We start from the raw sequence: 12,660 nt of genomic DNA on the forward strand, positions 1-12,660 counted from the left end.
CAGAGTGTTAGGAGAAGAAAGGCCATTCCTCTGGACATACATGTTCTGAATGACTGGGTGGTCCTAGAATAAAAGGTGTGGGTCATATCCATAAGAGGAGACTGGAAGAAATATATTCAGCATCATGTACAGTCCTCCCCTTTGAAGAATATTCTAAGTGAATAAGAGTTGCCATTTCTTTTCCTGGGTATGCTGAAGGTAATTCTAGCTCTATCTCTCTGAAAGAATGGAATGGGCAATTATCTAAATTGGAGACCATTTCCAAAAAATATTCTTTTTATCATGATGTTGCTTATTGATCCAGTTATAAGGACTTTTGTTTTCTTTATGTTGAGGTGTCATCCATACTGAAGGCTGTAGTCTCTGATCCTCAGCAGTCAATGCTTCAAGTCCTCTTCACTTTAAGTAAGCAAAATTGTGTCATTTGCGTATCACAATTTGGTAATGAGTCTTCCTTTTATCCTGATGTTGCATTCTTCTTCATATAGTCCAGCTTCTTGGATTATTTTCTCAGCATACAAATTGAGTAAGTATAATGAAGGGAGCTCTGGTAGTGTAGTGCCTAAGGGACTTGACTGCTAACCAGAAGGCTGGCGGTTCAAACCCACCAGCCACTCCTCGGAAGGAAGGTTGGGCAATCTACTTCCGTAGTGACGCTGCTTCGGCAACCCAGGGAGAGGGGTCGCTATGAGTCGGGGCCGACTTGACAGCACATAAGAACAATAACAAGTATAATGAAAGGATAAAACCCGGATTTCATTTTACTTGGATCCACAATCAATGGCTGCGGAAGCAGCAGTCAGGAAAGCTGGACAATGGATAAGGAAGATCAAAGAATAATTGATGCATTTGAATTGTGGTGCTGGCAAAGAATACTGAATGCACACGGACTGCCAAAAGAATGAACAAATCTGTCTTGGAAGAAGTACAGCCAGAATGCTCCTTCCAAGTAGGATGGTAAGACTTTTCTCACTTAACTTGGACTTGTTATTGGGAGGGACCATTCCTGAGGACATCATACATGGTAGAGAGTTAATGAAGAAGAGGAAGATCCTCAACGAAATGGATTGACACAGTGGCTGTAAGAATGGGCTCCAACATAGCAATGACTGTGAGGATGGCTCAGGACCGGGCAGCATTTCATTCTGCTGTACACAGGGTGCTATGAGTTGGAACCGACAGTACCTAACAACAACAACCCCTCAAATGCTTCTATGTGCAGATTTGCCAGATTTTCACTTCAAAGATAGTGTTAGAGATGCAACTGCTTTATCAAGGACTGTATTATAAAAATGGTTACCTGGTTGGACAAACCTTTTTGAACAATTATGAAAGAGGAATGTGTTTGATCATTTAATTAAGATAGGAACTGTATAGTGTATATATTACCTGGTGTATCAAAGCACTAAATAAAATAGTTAGATCATCTACCAGTATTGGCGTTAGGTAAAGGGTGAGGTGCACACACACATAGTGCTCCCAGTAGAAGGTGTGCCTCCCAGCAGAGACTCTGTAGAGGTTCAATTCACAGCCCTTCAGTGGGTACTGGTGACTGTCGCACACAATGATTAATTGGTGTCACTGATTTGTACTCGTGAAAAGTGCTGAATTAGCAAATGCTGTATCATCTACATTTTCACATAAAATTATTTATAGAAGCAAAAAAGTAAAGCCCTGCATTAGACAAAAATAATTACATCAGTGTGTTATTGTGTGAATGTAATCAAAATGAATTACCAGATCCTTCAGATAAAGCACTGCAGAATTTAAAGTATTGTATTCCATGAGTTCCTTAGTATAGTCATATCTTGTTTTATTCAGCTTTGCAAATACTATATTTTTTAAAAAAACAAACTGGAGGTTTGTGACAACCTTGCATCAAACAAGCCTGTTGATGCCATTTTCCAACAGCATGTGCTCACTTTGTGTCTCTCTGTCATTTTGGTAATTCTCACAATGTTTCAAACATTTTCATAATGTTATATTGCACACTTAATAGACTACCAAACCAAAACTCATTGCCACTGAGTCAATTCCCCTACGGGGTTTCCAAGGCTGTAAATCTTTATGGAAGCAGACTGCCTCATCTTTCTTCTGTGGAGTAGCTGGGGGGTTTGAACCACCTAGCTTTTGGTTAGCAGCAAAATGCCTTAACCACTACACCACCAAAAAACAAAAAAACTAACTGCCATTTAGTTGATTCCAACTCACAATGACCGTCTTTGGGTTTCCGAGGAAGTAAATCTTTACAGAAGTAGATTGCCCAGTCTTCTTTCCATGGAGTGGCTAGTGGGTTTGAACTGCCATCATTTCGGTTAGCAGTCAAATGCTTTTGGTGCTATACAACCAGAGCTCCTTACTACACCATCAGAGCTCCTTTAATAGACCACCAAAACTGCCAGCCTTCTGGTTAGCAGTCAAATGCCTTAGGCACTGTGCCACCAGAGCTCCTTAAAACCAAACAAACCCACTGCCATCGAGCCAATTTTGACTCATAGCAACAGCTATGTGGTTTCCAAGGCTGTAAATCTTTATGGAAGCAGTTTGCCACATCTTCTTCCTCTGGAGCAGCTGGTGGGTCTGAACTGCCAACCTTATGGTTAGCAGACAAATGCCTTACCCACAATGCCACCAGAGCTCCTTTTAATAGATTACCAAAAATAAACCTAAAACCAAACTCACTGCCATCAAGTCGATTTGACGCATAGAGACCTCTCCTTGGGTTTCCGAGGTGGTATCTCTATGGAAGCAGATTTCCCAGTTTACTTCCTTCTGATTAACAGACTACAATGTAGCGTAAACATAACTTTATATTATTGGGAAAACAAAATATTCATATGACTTGCTTTATTGAAATATTTGCTTTATTGTGGTGGTCTGGAACCAAATCTGCAATATCTCTGAGGTATGCCTATATAAGCTATCTACTGTATCTGCTAAGAGCATTAAATTTCATTTGCAATATCAAAAAGGTTTTTACAGACATGCACACCCATGTTCATTGCAGCACACGTCACCATAGCAAAGAGATGAAAACAAACTAAATGCCCATCAACAGATGAATGGATAACCAAACTATGGTACATTCACACAATGGAATACTATGGAAGGTTAAAAAATAATGATGAATACACGAATCATCTCACAATGTGAATGAATTTGGAAGACATTACGCTGAGTGAAATAAGTCAATCACAGAAGGACAAATATTTTATGTGCCCATTATTGTAAAAAGTCAAGGAAAGGTTTACTCAGGGAAGGAAATTCATTTTGTTGCTTACCAGGGATGGGAGAGAAGGGGATGGAAAATTTTGGACTAATTGGGGGTCACATGTTGATTTGAGTGAAGGGAGGAGTGGTATGGAAAGTCTGTGACCAGCATGGTGACAATGGGGAAAGGGAGGACACAAAAATGTGTAGAAAAGATATACACAACAGAGGGAAATACTATTACATGCATAATACTGCATTACCAGTGGCACCAAACCCTAGTCAATGGGTAAATGCATAGGCAAGTGAGAAGACCAAGTGAGAGTAGGTGAACAGGAATACGTCCAAGACCAACAACAGACTTGGCTGAAGAGAATCATACATATGTACTTGTGCAATAAAATTATCCACATACACCACAGACAACAGGGTTGGAATAGCTTCTCAGAGACAACCAAACACCTAGAGAGAGAGATTCACTGGGCCTGCAGGTTCAGGATATCATAGTCTTGGGGGACATCATGCTCAATTGGCACAACATAGTACATAAAAATCTTGTTCTATATCCTACTCTGGTGAGTAGCGACTAGGGTCTTAAAAGCTTTCAAGCGGCCATCTAAGATGCAACTGTTGGTCTCTTGCCTAGAGCAAAGCAGAGTGAAGAAAATCAAAGTTATTTAGAAACAATTAGTCCAAAGATCTGATGGACCTCAGCCTTCATGACCCCAAGACCAGAAGAATTAGATGGTGTATGGCTATCAATGCCAACCACTCAGAAAGGGATCAAAATTGGAGATCCTGGTTAGAGTGGGAGGAAAAATGTGAAACAAAATTCAAAAACACAAAAATGACCAGAATTACTGGTCAGATAGAGATTGGTAGAACCCCCAAGACTATGGCCCCAGGTTATCCTTCAGGCCTAGAAATGGACTCACTTCCATAGATTGGATCTCAGCCCAAAAGTAGAAAGACCTACATGTCGAACACCTATCCCAGGGAAAGATGCCCACCTCCTCTAGGAAGATGTACCCCTTGGATCAATCCACCATGAGCTATCATAGGGGCAGCATTCACATAGAGGGAAAGCTGGACAGACAGGAGTGCACAGATAAGAAGGGCACAGGGAGGAGAGGGGAGGAAAGTTTTTTTATGGTTGGGGATTGTAATCTGGGCTGTGAAATCAAATGTGCATGAACTATCAAATGTAAAACAAATCTGTTTTGTAAATTTGCATACAAAGCACAGTAAAAAATATATTAAAGAAAAGTTTTTTTCCACTTATTTTGTGTATATATATATATATAACTGATGATATCTAAAATTAAACATGTTATAACTGTAAAAACTGTAATTGTTAACACTAAATTCCCTTTAAACAACATTTTGTTAGGAATGAATGAATCAGTTTATTTAACCAAGGCAGTTCCAATTATTTTGTGCCCTACATAATGCTTCAATCCATCTGAATGGATTGATACAGTGGCTGCGATGATGGGCTCGAGTATAGCAGGGATTGTGGGGCTGGTGCGGGATCGGGCAGTGTTTCGTTCTGCTGTGCATGGGGTCGCTATGAGTCGGAAACGACTCGACGGCACTTAACAACAACAACAACAACATAATGCTTGAAATGTGACACTAAACCAAAACCAAAACCAAACCTGTTGCTGTACAGTCAATTCTGACTTACAGTAGCCCTATTGGAAGGTTGGGCAATCTACTTCCGTAGTGATACTACTTGGAAACTCAAGGAGGGGTCGTTATGAATCGGGTCCGACTTGATGGCAAACAACAACAACAATAATATAGGAGTTCTGGTGGCATAGTGTCTAAGGCATTTGACTGCTAACCAGAAGGCTGGTGGTTCAAACCCATCAGCCACTCCTCGGAAGGAAGATTGGGCAATCTACTTCCACAGTGATACTGCCTCGGAAACCCAAGGAGGAGTCACTATGAGTCGAGTCTGACTCCACGGCAGTAAGTTTTGTTTTTTTCTTTTGGTTTTGTAACCCTATAGGACAGAGTGGAACTGCCTCATAGGATTTCCAAGGCTGTAATCTATAAGAAAGCAGATTGTCACATCTTCCTTTCAAAGAGCAGCAGCTGGAGGGTTTGAAGCACTGGCCTTTCAGTTAGCAGCTGAGTACTTCAACCACTGTGCACGAAGGCTCCTTTGAAATGTGATCAACCAAAACCAACAACTAAACCAGGGTGACTCACTTACCTTGCTTTCCAACTTTCAATGATTTACAAACAGACTGGCTTGCAGTAAAAGACCCCTGAATAATTTGTAAAACTCAGATCTTTCAGTATTGTAATCAAATTTCAGAACCAGTAACTAAAAAAATTTCAACAAGCTCAAATAAGAGAACAGAAATTAAATGGATGGAATGATGTGTACTTCCAGTGATACACGTACCTAGCTAGCTTCCTAATAAGGCTTTGGCGGGGGGGGTGGGGGAGGTAAACTGAGGAAATATGAAAAATCAATTTTATCTAGTTTGAAGGTTGTCACCAACATTATTAAAATTAGAAAGCCACTCAATAAATGGCATTTAACAAACAGAATTTCGCTGCTCCCAAAACAATGTGCAGCCCTGAAATGATTACATATTTAGTCACTGTTTTTTTTTTTTTTTGGTGTAGGTATACATGGTGTAGGCTCAGGCTAAACATAGTGTCTGGCACACAGTTTCATAATTACTTTATGGTTAAATGAATGAATGCATGAATCAATGAATAACATGACAAACTTAACAGAGTAGTTTTAAAAATTAAATGAGAGCAAAAAACAAAAAAAAACCTAAAAGACAGTGCATGAGGGCAATCTATATAAAGACTTACTTATTCCACGCTTGTCTCAGGTTTTTAGAGCTGTACACAGTAAAGCGTTCTGAAATAAAAAAGAAAAGTGATAAATAATCTCTGTTTCAAACATACAGTGTGCAAGCATGTTTTTTAAAAAACACAAAGAACAACTCAACGCTTACAAAGATATAGTTATTAGCCATAGTAACGTCTTCCCCTATAGGTTGTATAACCAGCTGTTATGAAGAGTAAAACAGGAGAAACATAATATTTTAAATAAGGAAGCATTGTTTTCTTTTGTCTAGGATGATTTATTTCATATCTGGTTTTCTAGTTATTATTCCTTAGAATACCTATATTTTAACTGAGTTGAGAAAAGAAATACCAGTTCCAAACTTCCAAACTGTAAGTAGGTTTACAAAAGAATATGGACACATCTGCCGAGTGAGATGTACTGTTCCCTCTATGAAGACATCTCTGATCAAATACAAAAATGTTAGTTCTCTTTTCCTACACTATATAGTATTAACACATGCTCACAACCAAACCACCAACCTCATATAACGTGTACTGACATTTAGAGTTTAACAAATTTTATTGGATTTTTTAAATTAAAAAAGTAACACGTTTGTTTGACAAAACCCCAAAAACCAAGCCAGCTGCCACTGAGTCGATTCCAACTCATGGTGACCCCATACATGCAGAGTAGACTATACTCCACAGAGTAGCGTCTTCTACAGGGGTTTTCAAGGCGGTGACCTTCTGGAAGTGGACAGTCAGGACATTGTTCTTAGGTACCTCTGGGAAGTTTCAAAATGAAATGCCAACCTTTCAGTTAGAAAGTAGTCAAGCACTTAACGGATTGTGCCATCCAGGGACAAGAGATACAGAAGAGACATTAATAACCTCCTTTGCTGACGCTCATTTTTTATTCCTGATGATAATAATTGTTCCTAACATGGTATGTCTCTTTCTACACGTCTTTATGCCTATACATCCTCCCATATATATAAACACATAAACTACTTAAATGTTTAAAATGGAAATTGTAGAAGAAACATTATTCTGAATTTTTTTGTAGGCATTTAATAATATATAATGAACAATCCCTCAAATTAAGAAAACAGATGTAATCATCTTTAATAGCTGTATGACAAGAGTAGAAAATACATGATGGATTTAACCATTCTTCTACTGATCCACATTGAAGTACTAGTTTCTTTTCCCATACAAGGATCTTCAGTAAAAATCCCTGCTCATTTCTCTCTGCATACAGATGCTTTTGTGTCAGACAGATTCCCCAATGTAATAGCATTGCCTGGCAAATTATATGCACATTTACATTTTAAGAGATGCCAACACATTACTTTCCATTTTCCTACCAGCAATAAGAAAGAATGTCCCTTTCTCCACATGCCTTCCAACACTCGTTGTTATCAATGCTTTAAATTTTGGCCAAACTGACGGTTGCTAAACTTCATTTGGCTTCTTCTCATAATGCTTCCTGGATATTTGCACTTGCTCTTCTGTTTTAAATTGCGCTTTTCAGAACTGGTACATTTAACACCGGCTTTTGAGTCCTTTATCAGTTTATAGTAACTCTTGGTATATGATCTCCCCGGTCATAAATATCTTTTTGCCTTTAACTATGGAGAAATTTTCCTTACAGAATTTTAAATTTTCATTAAGGAAAATCAATTATTCTCCTTTTTGGCTTTCTTGTCTTGCTTGAAAAAAATACACAAACTTAATCTCGAGGTTTTACAAACAATATTTTTACATTTTCTCCTACTTTTTTTTTTTTTTAAAAATAACATAGTGTGACACAGTTCTAATTTTGTTTGAGGAAGACAGATAGATAATTATGCCAGGATTATATATAAATCATTCTTTCTCCAGTAATTTGAAATATCTTTATACTATATTAAGTTCCAAAATATACCTGAGTATGGACTCTTCTTTTTCACTCATCTATTTATGCCAATACCTTACTGTTTTAATTGGAGTGTCTTTTACTATCATTTAGGAGGCTCTGGTGGCGTAGTGCCTAAGGCATTTGACTGATAACCAGAGGGCTGGTGGTTCAAACCCAAATCCTTGGAAGGAAGACTGGGCAATCTACTTCCTTAGTGATACTGCCTCGGAAACCCAAGAAGGGGTCGCTATGAGTTGAGTCGACTTGACGGCACTGAGTTTGGAGTTTGTTTTTGGTTTGTTACTATTTAGGAAACTTACCTTTTTTATGCTTTTCAACAGAATAAATGCAGTGAGAAGAGGTGAGCACCTGAAAATATCTTAAAGGTACAGCCAATAAGATTTTTTGATGAATTGTAGCATGTGATAGAAAGATAGAAATCAGATGATTAACAGAATACTGGTTGTTGCTGTATGTCATCAAGTTGATTCTGACTCACAGTGTCCCTATATGACAAAGTAGAACTGCCCCAGCTCTGGTGGCATAGTGGGCATTTTGGCTGCTAACCAGAAGGTGGGTGGTTCAAACCCACCAGCTGCTCCACGGGAGTAAGATGAGGCAAGCTACTTCCATAAAGATTTACAGCCTTGGAAACCCAATGGGGATCACTATGAGTCAGAACAGACTCGATGGCAGTGGTTTGGGTTTGGTTTTTGGAATCTTTATAAAAAAGGGAGTTCTGGTGGCATAGTGGTTAAAGCATTTGGATGGTAACCAAAAGGTCAGTGGTTTGAACCCATCAGCTACTTTGTAGTAAAAAGATGAGGCAGTCTACCTCCATGAAGATTTGCAGCCTTAGAAACGCTATGGGGCAGTTCCACTCTGTCCTAAAAAGAGTTGCCATGAGTTGGAATTGATTTGATGACAGTGGGTTTGGTTTAGTTTAATCTTTACACAGAACAATAATCCTTTTTTTTAAACTTTTATGTGGTGAAAACATACACAAGACATTCACCAACATAACAGCTTCCCCATTTACAGCTCAGGGGCATTGATGACCTTTTTCATGTTGTGCCACCATTATTGCTATCTTTTTCCAAAATATTCCACCACCATTAGCATAAACTCAATGCCCCGCAAACAAAAGCTTCTCTTCCCCCCCCATCCCTCCTACGCCTGGTAACCACTAATAATCTTTGATTTCTCTCTCTCTCTCTCTTTTTGTTTTTTTCACACTATCTAGGAATTTAGCCTCCCCTCCCCTCTCATCCCTGGTAACTATCACAGAAAGTTTGCTTCTATATATAAACCTTTCCTTGAGTTTTTATAATAGTGGACTAATACAATATTTGTCCTTCTGTGATTGACTTATTTCACTCAGCATAATGTCCTCCAGTTTCTTACATGTTACGCAGTACTGAATAACAACAATCTTTACAGGAGTACATTACCAAATCTCTTCTCCCACAGAACTACTAGGGGGTTCAAATTGCCAACCTCTTGGTTAACAGCCAAGCACTTAACCCTTGTGCCACTCAGGCTCCTAGTACAGTGCTTACTGATCACTAATTCTCAGGTTACAAACATATGGAATTTACATGCAACTCAAATATTAGCCGGAGAATAAATTAATCATTGATGATGATTCAGAAAATCATTTAAATGATTTAATATTTTAAATTTAATTTTAAATCATTTAATATTTAAAATTTGTGTGGAGTTTTACAGTCATCATGTCAAGTAGGGGTAAATGTCAAAATAATTAATAACGTGTAAAGCATGGGGAAAGGAATCCTGGAGTGCAGTGGTTAAAGCGCTCAGTTGGTAACTGAAAACTTACTAGCAGCTCCACAGGAGAAAGATGTGGTAGTCTGTTTCCATAAGGATTTACAGCCTTGGAAGCCCCATAGGGTAGCTCAACTCTGTCCTTACAGGTTCCACTGAGTCAGAATGGAATCGATGGCAATGGGTTATTTATTTATTTATGTCTGTTTGTTTTGTTAACACATGGGCATTGACCAATCAGAACAGAAAACGGCAATTGTGCTGTAATGCACTAGTTAAAGATCAGCCCAGTTTACAAACACCCATTGTTCTCTAGTTATAGGCAAATGCATCCACACTATTTGTTAGGCTCAAAAGAATGTCTGATTTCTGACTTAATTCTCCTCTAGACTGCATTATACAAGATGAAACAAAGATAAGCCAATTGGTGTGGAATGGACATGTAAAGGCATTTACAGGTTTGAGGATTAACTGACAAAGAATGAATAATTCTCTTCATAACTTTTTTTTTTTTCTTTTTCTTTTAAATTGTTATTATCTAAAGTCTGGTACTATAAAAGCAGGAGTTATTTTAAAAATTAGTTACATCAAATGTCCTTGGAAAACAAATTTGATTTCTTTAACGTTATACTCTCCACAAAGCAATTTTAGTAATTTCTTATGATTTCAGGAGAAACAAAAATTCCATCACAGGAAACAAAATTAATGCAATCTTGGATTTGTGGTTGTTGTTGTTAGGTGTCATCAAGTTGGTTCCAACTCATAGTGACCCTAAGTACAACAGAACACCCAGTCTTGTGCTAGCCTCACAATTGTTGCTACATTTGAAATCCTTCTTGCAGCTGCTCTGAAAATTCATCTCATTGAAGGTCTTCCTTTTTTTTTTTTTTTTTTGCTGACCCTTTACTTTAACAAGCATGATGTCCTTCTCCAGGGACTTGTGCCTCCTGGTAACATGTCTGAAGTATGTGAAATGAAGGCTCACCATCCTTGCTTTCAAGGAGCATTCTGGCTGCACTTCTTCCAAGACAGATTTGTTCATTCTTCTGGCAGTCCATGGTATATTTAATATTCTTCACCAATAGCATAATTCAGGGGTATCAATTCTTCTTTGCTCTTCCTTACTCATTGTCCAGCTTTTGCATGCATATGAGGCAACTGAAATACCATGGCTTGTGTCAGACACACCTTCGTGCTTAAAATAACATCTTTGTTTTTTCACACTTTATAGAGGTCTTTGCAGCAGATTTACCCAATGCAGTATGTCTTTTGACTGCTGTTTCCATGGGTATTGATTGTGGATCCAACTAAAATGAAATCCTTGACAACTGCAATTTTTTCTCCATTTATAATAATTTTGCTTATTGGTCCTGTGGTGAGGAATTTTTGTTTTCTTTACATTGAGGGGGTAATCTATACTCAAGGGTGAGAATTCTAGAACATTGTACCCTCCTGTACATAAACTAAGAGGCAGGCATTCAAACAGTACAAGGAGACACTGAATGGTTTAAAGTCAGGCAAGTGTATGTCAGGGTTGTATCCTTTCACCATACTTATTCACTCTGTGTGCTGAGCAAATAATCCAAGGAACTGGACAATATGAAGGAGAATGAGGCATAAGGATTAGAGGAAGACTCATTAACAATGTGTGATATGCAGATGACACAACCATGCTTGCTGAAAGTGAAGAAGACTTGAAGCACCTACTGATGAAGATCAAAGGCTATGGGCTTCAGTATGGATTACACCTCAACAAAAAGAAAACAAAAATCCTCACAAATGGACCAGTAAGCTGCATCATAATAAATGGAGAAAATACTGAATTTGTCCAGGATTTAATTTTACTTGGATCCACAATCTTGAATTTACAAGTAAATTATTCTTCTTAGCAATTACCTTTTGCACATAAATATTAGTTCTAGGAATTGCTTCTATTTAGAGCTTGACAAAAGATGCTAATAGAAAATTTTTTTTGAGAAATACAATGTGTCAATTTTAGTTGTACATAAAAGAGCCAGAATTGACAATGGAGCATGCCATATGAAGTACAGAAAGTGCAGTGAAATGAATTACATGGTATGGCTTTTCTAGCCATAGTCTTTCTAATTCCCACCAGATTACTGGGTTGGGACCATGCAAATATGTGTCAGCTTGGCTGGGCAGCTGGTAGTAGTTATTCCCTATAATGAGACTGGCAATTAACTCTGTGGTGGAATTTGCCATAAGCAACTGAGTAGCTGCTTGTTAAAGTCATCCACCTGGGGTATTTCTGTTGGAGCAGCACAAAGTAATCTTCTGGGAAAGTTCACTCTCTCTCAGGTGTGTAGAATTCTGATGTTGGGATTGGTTAGTTTTGTACTCTGCCAGGCTTAAAATGAGCCCTCCCAGAGGCAGAGGGGGGAGAATCTCGCTGCTGGTGAGAGAGATGCCCAGCAAGAGACAGCAGCAGTGGAACCAAGAGGCATGGGACAGAGCAGACTTACTTGGCCCACACAGGCAGAGGCCAGGCCAAGAGGCCAAGGGCCAGAGAGGCATGTCCAAGGGCACAGCAGAGGGGAGACTGTCCTGATTGAGGAACTGTATCCTGAGTGCATTCTTCAACTTGAATTGTAGCTTGTTGCTTCCCTCATAAACCCCACAGTCTGTGAGTTCTGTGTGGCCACTGCAGTGAATTACTGAACCCAGCAGAGAGGTGATGGATACCATGGAAGGGATGGTTGGTGTCAAGGTTAGTAAGAGGGCTGGAGGGTAGTGGCATGTCTGGCCTCATAGGAACAGGCCTTGGGTTGCTGATGGTGATTCTGTCTTTGTCTTGTGCAGTTAGAGGAGGTCGGACAATGCCACTTCCATGCCCCTTTAGCAGAAGCAAAGAAGAATAGTTTCATTTTCAGGTTTACTTTCCATCACTATTCACATAAACTCTTGTAATTCTTTTTTTTTTTTTT

General features: G+C 38.8%; 1 protein-coding gene across 1 annotated transcript in view; it reads right to left on the minus strand.

Moving 5' to 3' along the window:
• CDK14 (cyclin dependent kinase 14) overlaps positions 1–12,660 on the minus strand; it is an 835,387-nt gene that overhangs the window by 58,104 nt on the left and 764,623 nt on the right. Inside the window, exon 12 of the mRNA XM_007939825.1 lies at positions 6,052–6,100. Within this exon, the coding sequence (XP_007938016.1) occupies positions 6,052–6,100 (49 nt within the window). The remainder of the gene's footprint in view (positions 1–6,051; positions 6,101–12,660) is intronic.

The sequence above is a fragment of the Orycteropus afer genome, unplaced genomic scaffold (genome assembly GCF_000298275.1).
Source record: "Orycteropus afer afer isolate SDZICR_OR568_19922 unplaced genomic scaffold, OryAfe1.0 scaffold00063, whole genome shotgun sequence".
Classification (NCBI taxonomy): domain Eukaryota; kingdom Metazoa; phylum Chordata; class Mammalia; order Tubulidentata; family Orycteropodidae; genus Orycteropus; species Orycteropus afer.